General features: G+C 36.3%; 3 protein-coding genes across 4 annotated transcripts; 2 read left to right on the plus strand and 1 right to left on the minus strand.

The window, feature by feature from the left end:
• The first annotated feature begins 2,790 nt into the window (after nucleotides 1-2,790).
• LOC113734083 (stem-specific protein TSJT1-like) lies at nucleotides 2,791-6,020 on the plus strand. Its single transcript, XM_027260410.2, has 5 exons — nucleotides 2,791-3,132; nucleotides 4,612-4,852; nucleotides 4,961-5,081; nucleotides 5,245-5,354; nucleotides 5,615-6,020. The coding sequence occupies exons 1-5, from the start codon at nucleotides 2,930-2,932 to the stop codon at nucleotides 5,648-5,650; spliced, it is 711 nt and encodes a 236-aa protein (XP_027116211.1). The 5' UTR covers nucleotides 2,791-2,929; the 3' UTR covers nucleotides 5,651-6,020.
• Nucleotides 6,021-9,339: 3,319 nt separating this feature from the next.
• LOC113734084 (nuclear transcription factor Y subunit C-3) lies at nucleotides 9,340-12,473 on the plus strand. Its single transcript, XM_072081819.1, is given in 3 exon segments — nucleotides 9,340-9,360; nucleotides 10,844-11,688; nucleotides 12,219-12,473. A coding segment is annotated over 1 exon segment (777 nt). The 5' UTR covers nucleotides 9,340-9,360; nucleotides 10,844-10,887; the 3' UTR covers nucleotides 11,665-11,688; nucleotides 12,219-12,473.
• A 667-nt stretch (nucleotides 12,474-13,140) lies between these two features.
• On the minus strand, nucleotides 13,141-17,829 carry LOC113734086 (ATP-dependent (S)-NAD(P)H-hydrate dehydratase-like). Of its 2 annotated transcripts, none has more exons than XM_027260420.2 (11): nucleotides 17,693-17,829; nucleotides 17,195-17,446; nucleotides 16,048-16,124; nucleotides 15,819-15,928; nucleotides 15,578-15,692; nucleotides 15,148-15,210; nucleotides 14,882-15,045; nucleotides 14,211-14,272; nucleotides 13,712-13,778; nucleotides 13,437-13,616; nucleotides 13,141-13,345 (listed from the first exon to the last, which is right to left on the minus strand). In XM_027260420.2, the coding sequence occupies exons 2-11, from the start codon at nucleotides 17,430-17,432 to the stop codon at nucleotides 13,315-13,317; spliced, it is 1,107 nt and encodes a 368-aa protein (XP_027116221.1). In that variant the 5' UTR covers nucleotides 17,433-17,446; nucleotides 17,693-17,829; the 3' UTR covers nucleotides 13,141-13,314. The 2 variants fall into 2 exon arrangements, 1 of the variants encoding a protein (XP_027116221.1); XR_003459224.2 differs by lacking the exon at nucleotides 13,141-13,345 and adding an exon at nucleotides 13,936-14,062 and having other exon boundaries at nucleotides 13,480-13,616.
• Nucleotides 17,830-18,288: the final 459 nt, after the last annotated feature.

Genomic DNA, 18,288 nt, shown 5'->3' on the forward strand with positions numbered 1-18,288 from the left:
AAAATTCTCCAAAAGAATAATATTTTACATGAAGCATTTAGGTTAAATTAGACTGAGAAGATTTTTCTAAACATAAAGATGTTCGAAGACAAAAGTTAATGAAAATTAATCGAAAGCTTCTCTACTATGCAAATCTCCACTTATTTAAACTTCTTTTTTTTTTTCAAATAAAATTTATATATACTGACAATATATATATATATATACGATATCATCGTTGAATTCATGACCCTTGTACAAATATTGAATTTCAAATTCAAATACCGTATAATTATCATTTGTTCAAAATTGACATTATATATATTGTCAGCGTAAGAAAGATTAATTTTTTTTTGGGAGTATAACAGCAGTACACAAAATTACAACCTCATGGTATGTATAGCAATTTTGCGTTAGAACAGAAGAATAGACCAAATGGTTGATGTAACCAGGCCAATTGCCACGGAATCTTGCATCCCTCCATGTTAGATGGTATCTCTCTGACAAGAAATACACTAATTATTTAGCATTCTTAATTAGTCTGGCTGACTAGGACAGCCACTAGAATAAATTACTTTCGTAGTTTTGTCCAACTGATCTAATCTGTTCCTTTCCCCCGGGGCCAGGAGACAGAATATTGTATGCTATTTAATCTCTATAATCAGGGGTAGTGACACTAATTAACACACTTTATAGTACACTAACCAAGTTGGGCTTAACGTGAGAATTATCATCTAACCTATCCCGGAATTAGATCAGCACATTGAAAGTTAAACAGGGTCCATCTCCAATTATTCTCCATCCACAGATTTGGAAATTGGAAGTTAGAACCTTGGACTTGCCCTTTATTCCAGATTAAATCCATCAAACTGCAGCACAACTTTTGAGTTGGTTTAGATTGTCATTTCAACTCAACCGCCTAATTAAAGTTAATTTAGTACCTTTCAACGGAAAAAATCAGAATTAAATCACTAATTCTTAATCCCAGATAAATCTCAAAAGCTGGCAACTCTTAAGGCCATCCAGAAAACTAATAATCTAACCCCAAACCCCCCCCCCCAATGATCGATGTAGAATTTTTGGAAAGACCAGTAAGGCCACTGCTATTAAAGTTAATTTAGTACTTGCAAATAATAATTTTAGTATAAAATATATTATAATAATTTGATGTGGGTGAGATAAATAGTTAATTAAAAAATATATATTACGTAAAATGTAAAATTATTTCGAAAAAAAAAAAAATTGACATTCCAATTCTTTTTTCCTTCAAAGTCCAGTGAGCTTGAAGTCAATTTTTACAAACCTAAACCCGAGGACATTCCAATTGGTTTCTGCATTAAATGAGATGTCTCTGGCGTTCTGCTAGCTAAAGTGGATAACTTAGACAGGTGTTTATACATTCAATAGAGTGTAATTACATCAAAAGATAGATGGAATGGCGTCTGAAAAGTGAAATTCCTTTTTCTTTATTCCTAGAACCGACTTTTTTCCATCAAGTTAGAGTTTGACGTCTATTGCTCCAACTCATACACAAGCCTGATTATTAGATTTTGTTTGGAAAGTCATTTTTTGTTAAAAACAAATTTTTACGTTATTTTTAATATTTTTTTTATTTCATATATATTAAAATATTATATTATATTTTTTAAATAAAAATTTTAAAAAATTCCACGCATCAAAATTCCAATGATGTTAGAGAGAATAGAACCCGCAATAATGTGTTTGGATTAAAGATTTTTTCATTTTATTTACATCTTATTTATACGTACTGATTTGATTACGTCATCAACATATTTTTTAATTATTTTTTTTATCTCACATACATCATATAAAAAAATGTTACAGTAAAAATATTTTAAATAATTTACTATCCAAACACCAAACAATGATGGACAAAGAATCTAAATTGGAACTCGTAAATAATTAAATTTTTTGACGTGGCACAACCACCTCCAATCCTATTTGCCAAATGTAGCTGACATAGAACTCAACGAGCCGCACCACATAGTTTCTTCTTCATCACAAAAACCGCCAAAATTACAAGTGTCCCGTACCCAAGTGGACCCCACTAATCCTATCCCTGCACACGGGAATCATCGACCGTCCCCTGGACCCCACTTCACATGCTCCCCTCTCCCTCATTGGATATTTCCCGATAAAAGAAAGAAATCGATATTTGCTAAATGGCACCGCATACTTTGCTTTGTAAAAGAATTTATTTAGTTTCTTTTTTCTCACAATTTGATACTTGAAACTATTAAAATCTTGCGTCTTTTTTAGCACGATAAATCAACCTATTGTAATATGACAAGTTTCTTTGGTAATTTGCAATAAATATTATTAACCATATTCTTATTTTATAAAAAATTTTATATGTGCAGTATTTCATATTTTTTTCGCTGATTAATCCACTTATCATAAGTAGAAATTTAGTGCTTGCTTTAAAATTACATTCACGTGATTTATAGGCATCATTATGTATAAAATTGTAGTCCAAAATTTAGTAACACATGAGATGCATGTTAGATAAATTAAATTGCTTCATGTTAAACATGATAAATTGAAACTAAACTTTTTTTTGTAAATTTAGGAACAAGTTAGGGCAAATGGGCTACGATGACTAAAATATAGGATCGTAGATTAAATTTGGCGATAAATTAAATTTCTTCAATGTAAACCTTTGATAGATGCAAGGGACTAGATTAGAAATTGCCCAAACTTAAAAGCGAAAACTATAGAAACTTTCACCGTCATTGAGTAAAACTACAATTTTGCCCCAACCGGCATGTTCTATATATGTCAGTCTCGCTCATCGGCCACCCTCCATCTTCCATTTCCATAACCTTCACATTTCTAGAGAGAGAGAGAGAGTGTGTGTTTGTGTGTCCGTTAGATAAATTTTGGAGATAGAAAATTTTGGGGGTTTGGGTTTCGGAGTTAGATATCAAATATGTTGGGAGTGTTTAGCAGTTCAATAATGTCGCCGCCGGATGAGCTGGTGGCAGCAGGTAGCAGGACACCGTCGCCGAAGATCACAGCGGCGGCGCTGGTGAATCGGTTTTTACAAACCAATTCCTCGGCGGTGTCGATGCAGATCGGCGATGATGCCCAGTTAGCTTATACTCATCACAACGAGTCACCTTTACACCCCAGGTAATAAAATTACCAATCAGTTCAAGAAACGTAAAATCAAGAAAAAATTAAGTTAGTAAATAGATGGACAGGGAAATTCAAGGGAAAAAAAAAAAAGAAAGTTTGGTGAGCTGACTTAGGAGTAAAGTAGTAGTAATCTTGGCCGTTTGACGAGATGATGATGATGATTAAGAATCAAAAGGTGGGGGACTGGTTGATCAGAATTTGATGGGCCTGTATGGAATATTGACATAGCGATGAATCTTTTGGATATATTTGATTATAAAATTCCTGAAGTGGGTGTCTGTATTTCTTTAGATTTATGTTACTCAAGAATCTGATAAGCTTTCTGGAGCTAAGCTTATTATAATAAAACTAGAAACACTTCATAAACTAAAAACTCTATAGTATTGTAGTAATAAACTACAAACTCTATAATCTTGTAAGCTGGTTAGTAATCACCATGGAGCTTCTTTCTATGTTGTGGATAATTATTTGTCTTTTTTCTTGTGATTTTATCCTGAAGTAGTACTGGTTTGTTAGCATCTCTCAGCTCAGCTTTTAGAAAATTACTACTTTGGCAACAAATATTTCTTGAGCGGTTGTGATTTAGATGATGATGATGACGACGACATAAGTTTTTGAGTCTTGGAAGTCCAGTTGTCCAAATCTTCCTCGCTCTCTTGCCAGCCACGTATTGGAATCTGTATATATTACACTTTGTACTACCTTCTCTCTCTTTTTCTTTTCTTTTTTTTAAAAAAAAAAATTTGTGGATCCTTCCTTCTTTGTTACCTCGGATTGTATGGTGTCTTGATTCCAAACCTTCTGGTACCACACACGTTAGATTGCAGCCATACACGTGTCAATCATTAGAGGAGTAAAAGGCAACGTGCCCAAAAAAAAAAAAAAAAAAAAAAAATCTGATAGTTTAGTCAGAAAACATTAAGCCAATTCAATTTTTTGCCTAAAAAAGTCTGCTTAGTAATTGTGTCAAGTAAAAAGCGTGATATTCTTTAGGTACTCATATAATCTTCGGTGACCATCATGTTCTGGTTTAGATTTTATCTCCAAAAGTTGGGCCCTCCTTTAATCCGGAGCCTTGGTAGACCCTACTAGAATCCTTATCTAGTCTCTATGCCAATAATGACGGCTCAAAATGGCAGTCTTTCAAAGTTCGGATCAAGCTGTGTAACGCTAGCACTTTGTCTAGGTTAATTGCAAAGTAATTATTTTCTTGGAAATATATGGCTTGTATTATTCTAATGGTGACGATGATAGGCAGCTACTTTTCCACAAGTGGTTTGGAAAATATATAAAAAGAACCTTAAATGGTTTTGTTGATTATGACTAGTTGTTTCTGGTAACAAGTTCTCTTACTGGAATTCTAAGCAAAATTGACATTTACCCGCTAGTTTAACTCTTACCTACCGTGCGATGATCTGATGAATTTTTTTTAAAAGTGACGCGTGAAGCTAACTTGGTGATAAAAATTTGCAGGTCATTCGCAGTTAAGGATGACATATTTTGCCTGTTTGAGGGAGCACTTGACAATCTAGGGAGTCTGAAGCAACAATACGGGCTTTCGAAGTCTGCAAATGAGGTGGTTTTGATGATTGAAGCATACAAGGCGCTTCGTGACAGGGCACCTTACCCTCCAAACCATGTTGTTGGCCACCTAGAAGGGAATTTTGCTTTTATTGTCTTCGACAAGGCCACCTCCACCTTGTTTGTGGCTACTGTGAGTGATCTTCAATCTTCCTTACCTACCAATTTGACTTCATTGAAATGTTTTATTTGCATTTAAGTCGTATCTAATCCAGCGGTGTGGTTGGTGATGTTGCGACAGGATGAAAAGGCTAAGGTTCCTCTATACTGGGGAATCACTGCTGATGGATGGGTAGCATTTGCAGATGATGCTGACTTGCTTAAAGGTGCTTGTGGCAAGTCCCTTGCATCTTTCCCTCAAGGTAAATTTGATTCTTAGGCGCTTAAGTTAGCCATCATCAAAGAATTGATTCTTTTCAATTAATGAATACATTAACTGCTTTTTTTTTTTTGGGTTAGTACATCTTTCGTTTCAAATTCCTTTGCTATCTTGTAATGTACGTTGATGTCTGTTCGTTTGTTCAGGTTGCTTCTTCTCCACAGCTTTGGGTGAACTGAGAAGCTATGAGAATCCAAAGAATAAGATCACTGCAATTCCAGCTAAAGAGGAAGAAATATGGGGAGCAAAGTTCATGGTAAACAGATGAGATTCTCTCTATGTTACCAGCCGCCAAATAATACAGCCATTTTTTTTTTTTTTTTTGGAATCCAGGAGTATATATATACTCAGTGAGGCCATTTGGTAGCTTATTATTAGTGGGGATCTATTGGTCAAAGATGATTATTAATCATGTTGGGGATCTATTGTCTTAAAATCATGGCTTTAGATTGCTCTGGTTTGGTGATACTGAAATTTGTTCTCTTTTGTAACATCTTTTTGGTGATATTTTTCCAGGTGGAAGGGCCAGCAGTTTTTGCAGCCACAAAATAGAAGCTCATGATCTTCTCCACCTGCAATGTGCAAGTTGCAGCTAAAAGACAGGAAAACAGTGGAAGGGGGATTGGAGAGGGAGGGAGGGGGTTGATTTCTGGGACCATGTAAAAATTAGTGGAGCTGTCTTTCCCTTAGTAGCTGTTGTTATTACTTCCTTGAATGAGTGAATGAGGATGGTGCCGAATTAGGTACTGTTAAGGCGCTAGAGTTGGTTGTTTGCTCGCCTAAGTAGTTCCTTCTCTTCTCTTCTCTTCATGTAGCGGTTCGCTGGTTCCAATGCCTGCTGCTTACTTTGGAATTTGTACAGTTCACCTTTTTTCTCTATAAATTACTAATAAAAGCTCAGTTTACCCTTTTTTTTCTTTAAGATGGAGGTCTAGAACACACGTACTATTTACAATTTCTTCTGTTTTAGTATTTAATCTAATTCTCCTCTCAGCGAGATCTACCCTCTAATTACCTTGCAGATTGACTAATGATGCATTGCATTACTCACAAAAGATCGAATGATATCTTAGTATGACTTAGCAAGTTTTGTTATGGTGGGAAGGATTGAATTGAGTTAGATGGTAAGGGAAGAGATTGTAAGTGGAAGAACACCCCTCTCTAGATTGAGGAGATGAGAAATACCAAAATCTTTGGCAAACTGTAAAGCTTTAAGAAAAGCTAAGGTTGTGTTTGGATTGTATTTTTCATGAAAAAATTACTGTAGCGATTTGATGTATGTAAAAAAAAAAAAAAAGATAATAGGAAAATATGATCATGAAAAATGATGCAATTTTTCGAGGAAAAATCACAGTCCAAACAAGGCGTAAGCATTCCACATGCTCTGCATTGAGGGCCTCGAAAAGTCTTTCAGCCATTAAAGCTTCCACTTGTCCCTGATGGTCTCTCACCACAACTCCGATTCCGGCCCCAGTATCAGAGGAGGCTCCATCAACATTTATTTTTAAAATACCTTCTTCTGGAGCTACCCACTCAGTCAAACTACCAGTCTCTGGTAACTCAGCTTTGCAGTGTAAATTCCAATATTCCTGCAAGAAATCTATTGCATATTCACCAACTCTGAGCGCATGCATCCCTTACTTTTCCTTCAAAAATCCTCTCATTCCAAATTAGCCAAGTAATAACTGCCGCTAACTCTCTGCTTCTTGCTTTCCTTGTGAATTCGTAACCCATCCAAACCATTCCCTGAATTTTGGGACAAAAGCGTTCTCTAACAACTTCCGTTTGTCAAGTCCTTTCCCACACTTCTTGGGCAAACTCACACTCAAAAAATATGTGTTTATCAGTTTCCACTTCACACCCACATCATCTGCAATTTTTATTTTCACATCTTATTCAAGCATTTAAATTATGACCAGTGGGTATTTTTAGAGTATGGATGATGATTTTTAGAGTATGGATGCCATACTCCATTCCATAAGTTCTTTTTCCTACTACTCGATGATGATGATTTTTAGAGTTTCTTGCCAAAAGATATGCTGATTTAACATCAAATATGCCATTCCTTGAATAATGCCATACTGTCTCATCATGTGGCCAACATGCTGACAAACTACACCTATAACTCCTATGAACATTTCCAGTTTTCCACAACGTATAAAAGTGGGCTCGTTTCGGCCCAAATTTGCTCCCACGAATTTGGTTTTAGTTCCATCCAATTGGGACATGCCGTATTCTAGACGCCTTATTGTTGTGAATTCTGAATTTTAGTTCCTCGTCCATTTAAACTATGGTCCCGTTTGGCAAATGAATTTTTTAGATGTTTGTCTCAGATTTCACTGTAACTTACTATAAAAGTTGTAAGCAAAATTTTTGAAGTATGTAAATTTTGAAATGTATAGTTTAAAAACTATGAAAAGTTTTTTTAAAGTTACTGTAACTAACGTTGTTAAAAAACTCATAGCAGATAAACAGCCCTATGTTTATTTTAGAATATAGGGTAGGACAAATCTAACTGAGGGAGGGGGCGGGGGTTATAAAATTGGACTGAAAATGACAAAAATAAATCATGACATGCGTGAAATTTGACCGAGTCACCTAGCAGGGATGATAATGACTTGCCTGAAATTTGGAAATCTCAAAGGGATCATGATTCATGAGTCAGTCATGACATAAACTAGTTGCATGACTAGGTAAAAATATAAGATGGATCGTGACCCACCACTCGTCGGCCCACTCAATTCATTTTAATTTTGGAGAATTTCAAGTGTTAATATTCATCACTTGAACAAATTCCTTCTTGGAGTTTCACATCCAAAAGCAAACTTTTACTACAAAGCAATGGCAGAGCCGGAAAGAACTTTCACACTAGGGGCAAAGACAATAGTTAATAGAATTTCTTGCTTAATTTTTCTTTTCTTTTTTTTTTTTTAATTTGAAAAATAGGACATATCAATAGTCATGTAACTAGTATTAATAGTGCATATATGTTGTGAGTAACAAAAAAAAGGCATACTAGAATTTACTCATAAAATTATCATGTTTTAAAATACCATACATGAATTTACAACTTTTTTCACTTTCAACTCTACAAAATATATATACTTTTCAATATAAGTAACTAAAAAAATGTATCAATACTAAATTATACCAAAATTCCAAGGGGACTAAACAAGTGATAAATATAACAAATGAATCATATATTACAACAACTTTCAAAAGAGTTGTCATTCAAGGGAAGTTACGTGAGATTTCTAAAACTTCAAAAGTGCTAGGTGATATTAGGTTTTAAATCTTAGAGGAAGTTTCTAAAATTAATCCAAGAAAAAAAAAAAAGCAATGAACCTCAGAGTTTGATCCATTTTTAGGTAATCTACCTTTTAATTTAAAGAAATGAAACAATTTAAACAGAAACAACTTTCCAAGTGTATCTTTCAATAAATTTTAAAATGGACAAACCTAACATACAACTAATCAAGTTTAAGTGGAATGACTAATGAGGGAGTGAAAAATAAATAAAAAAATGACTGGTGGAGCCCTATAGACTTTAAAAGGAGGTAAATAAATTTATTGGAGAAAGTTGAGCTTGACGGGGAAACAATAAAAAAAAAAAAAAAAAAAAAAAACTACTCAGACATTAGTACGTACTACTGTTTTCTTTGTTTTTCTCTTGTAAGCCATTACCAACAGCCACGTATCCTCCACTTTTTCTTTTCTTTTCCTTTTCCTTTTTTCTTCTCCTTTTTTTTTTCTCAAGGGACCACGTATACACCCACCTCAGTGCACAAAACAATAGCCCTTTGAAGGATTTAGAAGAGAAACAAAAAGGCAAATATAGTGACAACATCACATGCAGTTTGGACTCGGGATTCACTCTATCCTCTGTCTCCGTTTATCCCTCTTCTTAAACCCTTGAAGTCCCTTGAAGTCTAGGTGAGATACGTGCATATGCATGAAGACTTAATTTTTATGCTTAAATTTTGTGTCTTTACAAGTTTGATATGATTTGGACTCGTGGGTTTTCTTGCTTTGTTGTTATAGGGCTATTTGATCCTGAGCAGAATTGAAGTTTCAAGTAAGTGAATTTGAGTGAAAGGTATCAAATTTAATCTGAACCCGTCAAGAAATTAGTTTAAGTCTGCCAAAGATTGTTGCTTTTTTGAAGCAAGTGAATTTCAGTGAAAGGTGTCAAATTTGATCTGAACCCGTCAAAGAAATTAGTTTTAAGTTTGCTGAAGGTTGTTGCTTTTTTGAAGTTTCAAGTAAGTGAATTTCAGTGAAAGGTATCAACTTTAATCTGAACCCGTGAAAGAAATTAGTTTAAGTTCGCTAAAGATTGTTGCTTTTTATATTTTTGTGTGACGATTTAGCTACTTTTGTTTCTGGGATTTTCCTGGTGTTTCACTGCATGTAAATAGGTGTATTTTGTTGAATCATCCTATTAAGTCTGTTGTTTCGTCTCTAAACGTACACGTACGGTATAGAATGCAACATAAGTGTATGGTGACGCTGTTATGGATGTTTGTGTTTTTCTTTGGCTTTGCTGCTGTTTCTCTTGATGTTTGCCCTTTTTTTCACCCAAGTTTGTATTAATTTGATGCTTAATCTGGTTGTGAGTTATCAGGCATAGGTATGTGTATGTTTTTGTGAAAAGGCAAGTGAGTTTGTGCTTGTCGAATCTGATTCATGCTGTGTGGTTTATGGGTATAATAGTTACCTTATTAAAGTGTTTCTTTTGTGCTTTACAAAATGATTAATTGTTGAAAATGAAAGGAAAGGGGCCGTTTTTCGGTATTCTTGAGGTTAACTCAAGGCTGTCTCTTCGTTACTAGTGGACTTTTGAATGGTATGGCTTTATTTTTTGCCAGAAATTTGATATGCTGAGTCTTTCATCTTATTTCATCAAACTAGTTTCTGCTGTTTATTGTTGTTTGCGTTCGCTGACATAGAGACTCTTTCTGCTTTGGTTTGTATTTTCTGACACTGTTCAGTCGTCATTCTTTTAGTATTGAAGAGAGTTTTGTCGTCATGACACTCGGTGATGTAGAATTCCTTGTATGCCTATTGTAAACATTTTTTTTTTAATTTTGCTTCTCGGTAATGTAGACGCATTTATGATAAGGATGATGTTTGGATAATTTTCTGATTATTTGTTGTTCTAACTTCTACCATCCCCAGTAAATTCTGCTTGCTGTGTTGATTGTTGATGGAACACCCCCTGGTCCTACTTGAGTGTGCACTGTGGTGGAGTCTTTATGAATTATATGTTTGGATGTTACAGATGCATTATGTGTTATTACATGACTCTTATGTTGTTGGCTTTTGGAGAACTTTCCATTGCATTAAATGTCTAGGCACTTGGTTTCTGCATAATTGGAGGTATCAAACTTGAAGTTACTAGACATGACTCCAAAGCATTAGACAAGGCAAGAACGATTACTGATTGATTGACCTGGGCTTTTGGTTATGGTATTTGAGGAGTTCTGTCAAAATGACTATTTTGTTGAGGTGGCTTATCACACCACGTATCATAAATAGCCCTTGAGCTGTTATAGAAATGGAGTTTATTGGATTTATGAATTCAAAGTAATTTACCTACTTCCACTCCATGCAATATGTGTCTTCCTCTGGGATGGAAAAACAAATGAAGGCTGTCCAACTTTAGCTAAATAATATTCTAATATCTACACTTTTTTTTTTCCTCTCTCCAAATATCCATTCACTCTTTCTCCATGTTGCATTCAGGAAGTGAATATCCTAAAGCTTTTACCTATAAGACTTGACAAAACATGGATCAGCAAGGAAACGGACAACTTCCAGGTATGGAGGTGGTTGGTAGCTCTGCTCATGTGCCATATAGTGTTGCACCATATCAAACTAACCAAATGATGGGCCCCTCTCCTTCTGCATCAGCTGGTCCAGTTCAAGCTCCTCAAACAGCTGGCCTTCCTGCCTCTTCTACTCAGATGGCGCAACACCAGCTTGCCTATCAGCACATTCACCAGCAACAACAGCAGCAATTGCAGCAACAGCTCCAGAACTTTTGGGCAAACCAGTACCAAGAAATTTAGCAAGTGACTGATTTCAAGAATCATAGCCTGCCATTGGCCAGGATCAAGAAAATAATGAAAGCGGATGAAGATGTTAGAATGATTTCAGCAGAAGCACCAGTTATATTTGCCCGGGCCTGTGAGATGTTTATCCTCGAGTTAACCCTGCGTGCGTGGAACCACACAGAGGAGAATAAGAGGAGGACCCTTCAAAAAAATGACATTGCAGCAGCCATCACTAGGACTGACATATTTGATTTTTTGGTTGACATAGTACCAAGAGAGGACTTGAAAGAGGAGATGCTTGCATCAATCCCCAGAGGGCCCCTTCCTGTTGGAGGTCCTGCAGAGGGCGTCCCTTACTACTACATGTCAGCCCAGTCTGCTCCACCGGTTGGAGCTCCAGGGATGTATATGGGTAAACCCGTTGATCAAGCTCTTTACGGCCATCAGCCTCGTCCTTATATGCCCCAGCAGATGTGGCCACACCAACAGCAACCACCTGCCGATTCTTAGGCAGAAGTGAAGAATTATCCAACTGTGAGTACTTCTATCTTCACAGTGAATCCTCATGCATGTACCAGAGTTTGACAATTATGTTACTTTGCTTTCTGGTTCCGCTAGATCTCTTCATGTTCTCTTTTGACACTGTCAACATTGTAATTCTCTGGTGGTTTGAGCAATCAAATCTCACGATTATGTTTGAGGATTAAGAAGGCTTTTAAACTTGTCATCTTCCACATGGCTGCCTTTGACACTACACTTTATGCGTATGGATGATTTAGATGTGTTCTTTGCTGCATAAGCCACTTGCAGGTAGATAGGATTGTGCATACTTTGTTTAGGTGTTCATGCAGTTTCACTTTGTGGTGTATAATTTAGTGACTGGTCTATATTTGGGGTATATTTAACGTAACAATGAGAACTTTTAATCCAAAAATTATCTTCACACTTATGATTTGACCCAACTTTCTATGAGGTAATTAATTTTTAGTTGATTTGCTCTGCATCAAGTGCACACTTCACTTTTTTTTTTTTTTGCATGACTGACAAATGAAATGAATTTGCAGGAGTTGTGAGAGATTTTTCAGATCAAGTACTGGAGACATACCAAACTGATAGATGACTGCATAGAGAGACTTTAAAAGACAGAAGAATATGTGTTGCACCTTTTGTTATTCCTAAGTTATGTAACTAAATTCTGCACAAATTCAGTTTTAAGGCTTTAGTAGTGTTAACTATGTACTAGTTAAGTTAGATTGTCATGGCTTGCGGCTAATAACATGTACCAGCCTGTTTGGGCTGCCTACTGTCCATGTTTTCCAGATTTGTGACTGATCTGTCTAGTTTGTCGGTGTATCTTTCAATGTCCCTTCCAACTGCTTCCTAGGCAAAAACGTTTCCTTGAAAAAAAATGACTCTAGTAATAAGGTGCTGCTTCGCTGCAGCTAAAGTGGATCACCGACAAGTGAGTAATGCACAGTGGCTCATCACTCGGTCGTTTAATAATTTGGTTCTTCACGATGAGAAAACAATCCTGAGATTGCCCTTTTTCCTGTGTTTGGGGAAAAGACTGATGCTGCAGACTGTTCAGGAGGCCTCTTTTTAAGTTATGAGCCGATTTCTCTCTTCATCTTACAGTGTGGAATTGATTCGTTTTATACCCATTATCGTATTCCCTTAGAAATTATAGATAGGAAAAGTTTTATAAGCTCGTTAAGAAAATATACATTCCTTTTCTTTTTTTGCCAATTGTGTTTGCATTCCATGTCCCAGTACACTGATGGAACTTTCTAAATTTGCATTATTCTCTGATTATGATCATAAAAGAAAGATATCATAGCAAAGAAATTGCAGGAACAAAACCATTGGACCATCCCCCGGGCAAGGATCCTGCTATCTTCCGTGAAGAGCTCGCTAGCAAAACAGGATAGCTATGCCTTTTCAAAAAAAAAATTTTTTTTTTTTGGAGAATAGCTGTGCTCTTAATCATATGATAATTGCGAATTTAAACTCTCATATAAAGGTTTTGTTTTTTTTAAAAAAAATTAATATCCATACAAAGATGCTTCAACTTTTAGTTTTATATCAGTTTTCCCCTATCGGGTTTTGACCAATTCCGGCAAGAAGCCAAACTACTCGGACTCTATCATGGGTTTATTCATATCACGAAATGACGGCGCAGATTTCTTCCAAACTGCAGAAAGGAGAAAAAAAATAGAGCGCTTTTGTTAGTACGTATGCTTAAAGCATAACTCTTTCACAAAATTATTTGAGAAACTACCTACCTTCTTCCCAAGCACTCGATGATATCACTGGTAAGAGTCGACCTTTTCTTCTGATCAAAAGCAAGAGAGGCTGCCTTTCTCAGTATTGCAGATGCAGCGATGCAGCCTAAAATTGTTGGATTCGTACCCAACTCTCCTCTATAAGCAGACTGACGAGCCCAAGAAAGAAAAACAGCCACACTGCCAAAAAAGGTACAAGAAATCTTCTATGAAATGATGGACAATCGAGACCAGACCAATGGTATACATGTAGAGGACTCGTCACAATAGCTTACCTTCCTGCAAGTATATCACCCTGACCACCACAACGCCGAGGAGAACCATATATGCTTACTGCACTAACTGCATCAACCAAAAAAGAAAACTTCAAATCTATGCATACATTAATCACATAAAAAGAAAAGCAGAACATTGTAGCATGCTCAAAATGGGGAAGACACCCACTGGATTTCGAGCACCCAAGAAGCTATAATTTAGAATAACTCTTCAAGCACAATACCAGAATTTGGACTGTGTACTCATCCATGCCCATGTGTGAATCCTTTTTTTTTTTCTCCCCTTTCGTGTTCGTTGATATAATTCCATGTTCATACATTGTTGAAGATCATTAAGTGTGCTTTTGTGCACTAGAAAAGCCAAGGCGGGATTAGTGAGAAGTAGTGTGTTTGCAGATCTGTTTCACTGGTAGGTAATTAAATCTGGGGAAACAGAGTAGCTTATGCATGTAACAAGCTCTAACCTTGTGGGAAAAAAAATGAAGAAATAAAAAGTTACCTTTTTCACCATCAGTGATGAAATCAGATTTTCCTTTTCGTAAGATTGTCACACCACCAATCCTAATCAGGAAGAGACTCAATTATTGGACTGCTATTTGACTTTATAGAATTAAGCACACAATGCAGAAACATGCAACACTAAGAGTCAATGATAGAATTATAAACATGCTATGAGATGCAGCTCAAAAGAAATCTCCTGCACTATTTTGCTTCATTCCAAAATCAAAGATTAGCATAAAAATTGCTTTTTCATTGAATAAATCAGAGTAACGGTGAAATACTTGGGCGGAGAGGAGGGGTTAAGGATGAGCTATCATCCTTTTAGGTGGAGTAAAAGCATATATGTCAGCATGGATCATGTACCACTACCATGGATACAAGTAGGCCATCCAATCTGGTGTGACTAAGATTTTCCTTCCAATACTTTGACACATCCCATTCCCTCCCACAGGTCATTCTGCTTCTGGTAGGATTTATGTATGTCCTCACTTAGGATTGTTGTGCGTATCACTAATTAGCACCAAAAACATCCTTTATAGGTGTCTCAGAAGGAAAGGAGAACATCCTTATCATCATTTGCACAAGTTATCAAACATCATAGGACAACTGATACAAGGCAGGTTACCGAATAAGTGAACAATAGCTTGCAGATGTCAATCAAGCACATACCCTTTTGCAAGAGCCAATAACTGCTTGCTTCCTTCTTCATCATTTACTTCACAATTTAATATTTTCTGAACAAGCCGCTTATATTCATTAACATTTGGAGTCAGAACAGCTAACGGATAACCTCTAACTAGATCAGGGGAATTTGAAACAAGAAAAAGCCCATCCTGGAAAAGCAACAGCACAAAGGGCTCAAAAATTGAAAGATGAAAAGCAATTCAGGAATATATGCCTTGAGGAAAATAAATTCCATCTCTGTAGTTACATACACCATCAATGACCATTGGCACATTGGACTCCCTTGCACGTTTCATGATGTTACTCACACAGTCCTGGACATGAAACTTGATCGTTAGAATAGATTGTTACAGCAACCATTATAAAAAAAAAAAAAAAGACATGTTGCAAAGATTGATTCTGAATTTGATGGCTCTTTGGTTCCATGCAAAAATAAATGCAAGGGAAACTATAATATAACCAAATTAGGAGCATATACTATAAAACCATAGTCTCTCCACATAATAATGTGAAACAACCATCATTACGCTCATCTTATATCAACATCTGACATTTCATCACTTCAATTCTATATCATCTGGGATACATCAAGACCTCCACATGACCACATTAAACCATGAAATGAGGCAATTTCTTCAGGCAGGTTTAAAACTTGGAAGGACTAGAACGAAAGATACGTACAAGGAGAAAGGGATCCCTCCCGAGTCCTGGACCAATAACAAGACAATCAAATCTTTCCATCCATTTATCTACCTCCTCAATCACCTTAGCTGATATTGATCCTTTTTCGTCATTCCTGGAAGTGATCTTCCACAAAAGTTAGTTATAAGCCACAAATTGAAGGTTAACTCTCTACGTGACTAAGAGAAAAGAAAGAATGTAGTTAGAATAGCACCAAAAGAAAGATAAGAAAGAAAGCCACCTGATGCTGTAAGATTCTTCCAGAATAGGATGCACTATTAACTCGGGACTATAGCTTTTTATGACAGTAGCAGCATCTTTAGTACAGAATACATGTGATACGTCTGCACCCTGAAGCACAGAAGATGTAAATTAGGAACTCTTGAGCAGCTAAATTTGAAAAATAGATAGGTACAGGAAATTGAAACAAAACATGACAACAAACAGAAGCACAGATTGGTAGGACTCACAAGTTTTAGAGCTGATATAGCAGAAAAATATGGAGCTCCAGTATATTCACGACATCCACCAATGACAGCTACTTTTCCTAATTGGGATATGCACGAGTTGGAACAAAACTATCAATTAGACAGCCATTTTCTCATTGGAAACTCAACATAGTTGATTAATAGATGGAGTGGCTGGAAAAGTTCTAAGACGATAGCCATTCAGTTGCCTGTGGTGACAACTACTGGACAAATTTTTACATCACCAATCTCTCACATCCACCTATTTAGCTATTCATGTCCAAGATAAACTTAATCCGAAGTTTAAAGCATAAAATGAAGAAGGAAAACAGTTCTCCTGGTAGTTCAGTCCAAACAAAAGGCCAACTAACAAAGATAAAATTGACATAATGGCCAAGGCTGGGATAGAGACCATACTTCAATATCTTCAACGCCACTACTAACAAGTAGCTATGATCAAATAGCTACTCATAGTCCATCAGCTCAAAAACATTATACGGTGGATCTCATTTGAACAGGAAAATACCAATCTTTTGTTTTAGCAGGGCCCAAAGCAAATGATGAAACCAGAATAAATCCTTTATGTAACCTGATGAAACTAATCCTCCACAATAAGTATCCAATGTATGACCACTGCCACGGAAAACCAAGTAGTGTCATCGATCAGTCTGAAGGTTAGATATGAAGTGACCTCAGGTGGTTTTAGAAAAACTACTGTTGCAGAAGCCTAACCATCTATGCGTGCTTCTCACTATGTAATCTACTTGCTGAAAAATGTCACAACTTGGTTTTCATAATCCATTAGCTTTGCAACTGTTCTCTAAATAAAGTGCCGTACACACACACATCCCAAATTAAGAAGAAAAATGTCAACACTACTTTCTCTTCTGATCCTAACTATAATAGATTGTCTGCAATGATTGTGAATATGGAACTAATAAAATTCTTAAAAAAAAAAGGGTCCATCTACAAAATTTAAGAACTTGGGTCATCTCAAGCACCATCGTTTTCAGCAACCCCAAATTAAAGACTAACAACACCACAACTATGTACAAAAGCCAATAGCATTTCGGTTAGATATCAGTCAATGAGTGTGTGAGAGATGTAAAGCGTATTTTTTTACAGAGACAAAAGCAGAAAGATTGCACACCAGCTTGGCCTTTATGTCTGGTTGGGTCAAGAGTAGGAGTAATTGATCTCAAAATGCTAACTGCGTCAGCTTCCAAAGAGGGACCACCGCTCATGGCAGAATGCATTCTGATAACACAATGATGATGGAAATTGTTGCTGTAGTTCTTCTCTTTTCTGTAGCCTCCCAAACACCTTATCAAGAAATTTTGCCTCCTAAAAACAGCAGCTGCAGCAGCTGGAGAAAAACCACGCACCATAAAACTTTGTCAACCTGCACAAGAAAAATCAATTGCAACCCATTATTTAATTCCCGAAACCCATTTAAAAAACCAAATACTATGCTGCAATTTGGGACTCCTGTTGTGATGTGAACTTGTAATAAAAATCACTTCTTTAGAGTAGATAATCATATGACGAGTATTTTAATGATATTGTAGAAATTCAGGTGTTCAGAGTAGAGCAGAACAAGATGATGAAGAGATATAAAAGAATTTTTCTTTTTCATAGGAACTTATACCTGTGGAGTTTAGTAGTCAGAAACAGCAGCGGAATGCCGGAAATTCGAAGGTTTTGTTGAAGTGAGTGAAAATTACTTTCTCGAAAGTGAAAATTCGATTATCTTCACCTGCGAAACCACTTTATTTAATAATATATGTGTAAATACCATTATACCCCAAAACCCAGCTAAGCAGTATGCTGGAGTGCAAGCGCATTGCTTTAGGCACTTTAGGAATTTACAAATGTCTTGAAAATAAGGAAAAGGAAAAAACTTGCGAAATGAACAATTTCCAATCAGTACTGGTGAGAGCATACACGAGAAACTGAAGAGTGGTCGGGCAAGAAAATAACAGGTAGAAGAACAAGAAGAAGAGGAATGAGAGGGACGGCAAAGATGAATGCAATGAGGTCAGGGGTAGTGGTGTTAGGAGCTTTAGCATTCGGGTATTTGACCCTGCAACTGGGCTTCAAGCCTTTTCTCGAAAAAGCACAAAAGCGGCAGCAAGAATCCCTTCTCCTCCAACAGCAACAGCAACAATCCGAGGAAGCTTCTCAGACACTCTCTGAGTAGAAGTAATTCATGGTTCTCCTCAATAAATTTGTAACTTAAACGAA

This window comes from Coffea arabica, chromosome 3c (genome assembly GCF_036785885.1).
Source record: "Coffea arabica cultivar ET-39 chromosome 3c, Coffea Arabica ET-39 HiFi, whole genome shotgun sequence".
Taxonomy (NCBI): Eukaryota; Viridiplantae; Streptophyta; class Magnoliopsida; order Gentianales; family Rubiaceae; genus Coffea; species Coffea arabica.

Excerpts from the sequence above, each read along its gene's own strand:
- LOC113734083 (XM_027260410.2), top strand. The coding sequence starts at position 2,930 with ATGTTGGGAGTGTTTAGCAGTTCAATAATGTCGCCGCCGGATGAGCTG. Across the intron at positions 3,133-4,611 it reads GAGTCACCTTTACACCCCAG|GTCATTCGCAGTTAAGGATG; the intron begins GTAATAAAATTA and ends AAAAATTTGCAG. Across the intron at positions 5,082-5,244 it reads CCTTGCATCTTTCCCTCAAG|GTTGCTTCTTCTCCACAGCT; the intron begins GTAAATTTGATT and ends TCGTTTGTTCAG.
- LOC113734086 (XM_027260420.2), bottom strand. The coding sequence starts at position 17,432 with ATGGTGCGTGGTTTTTCTCCAGCTGCTGCAGCTGCTGTTTTTAGGAGG. Across the intron at positions 16,125-17,194 it reads CAGACATAAAGGCCAAGCTG|GAAAAGTAGCTGTCATTGGT; the intron begins GTGTGCAATCTT and ends TATCCCAATTAG. Across the intron at positions 14,273-14,881 it reads TTATTGGCTCTTGCAAAAGG|GATTGGTGGTGTGACAATCT; the intron begins GTATGTGCTTGA and ends CTTCCTGATTAG.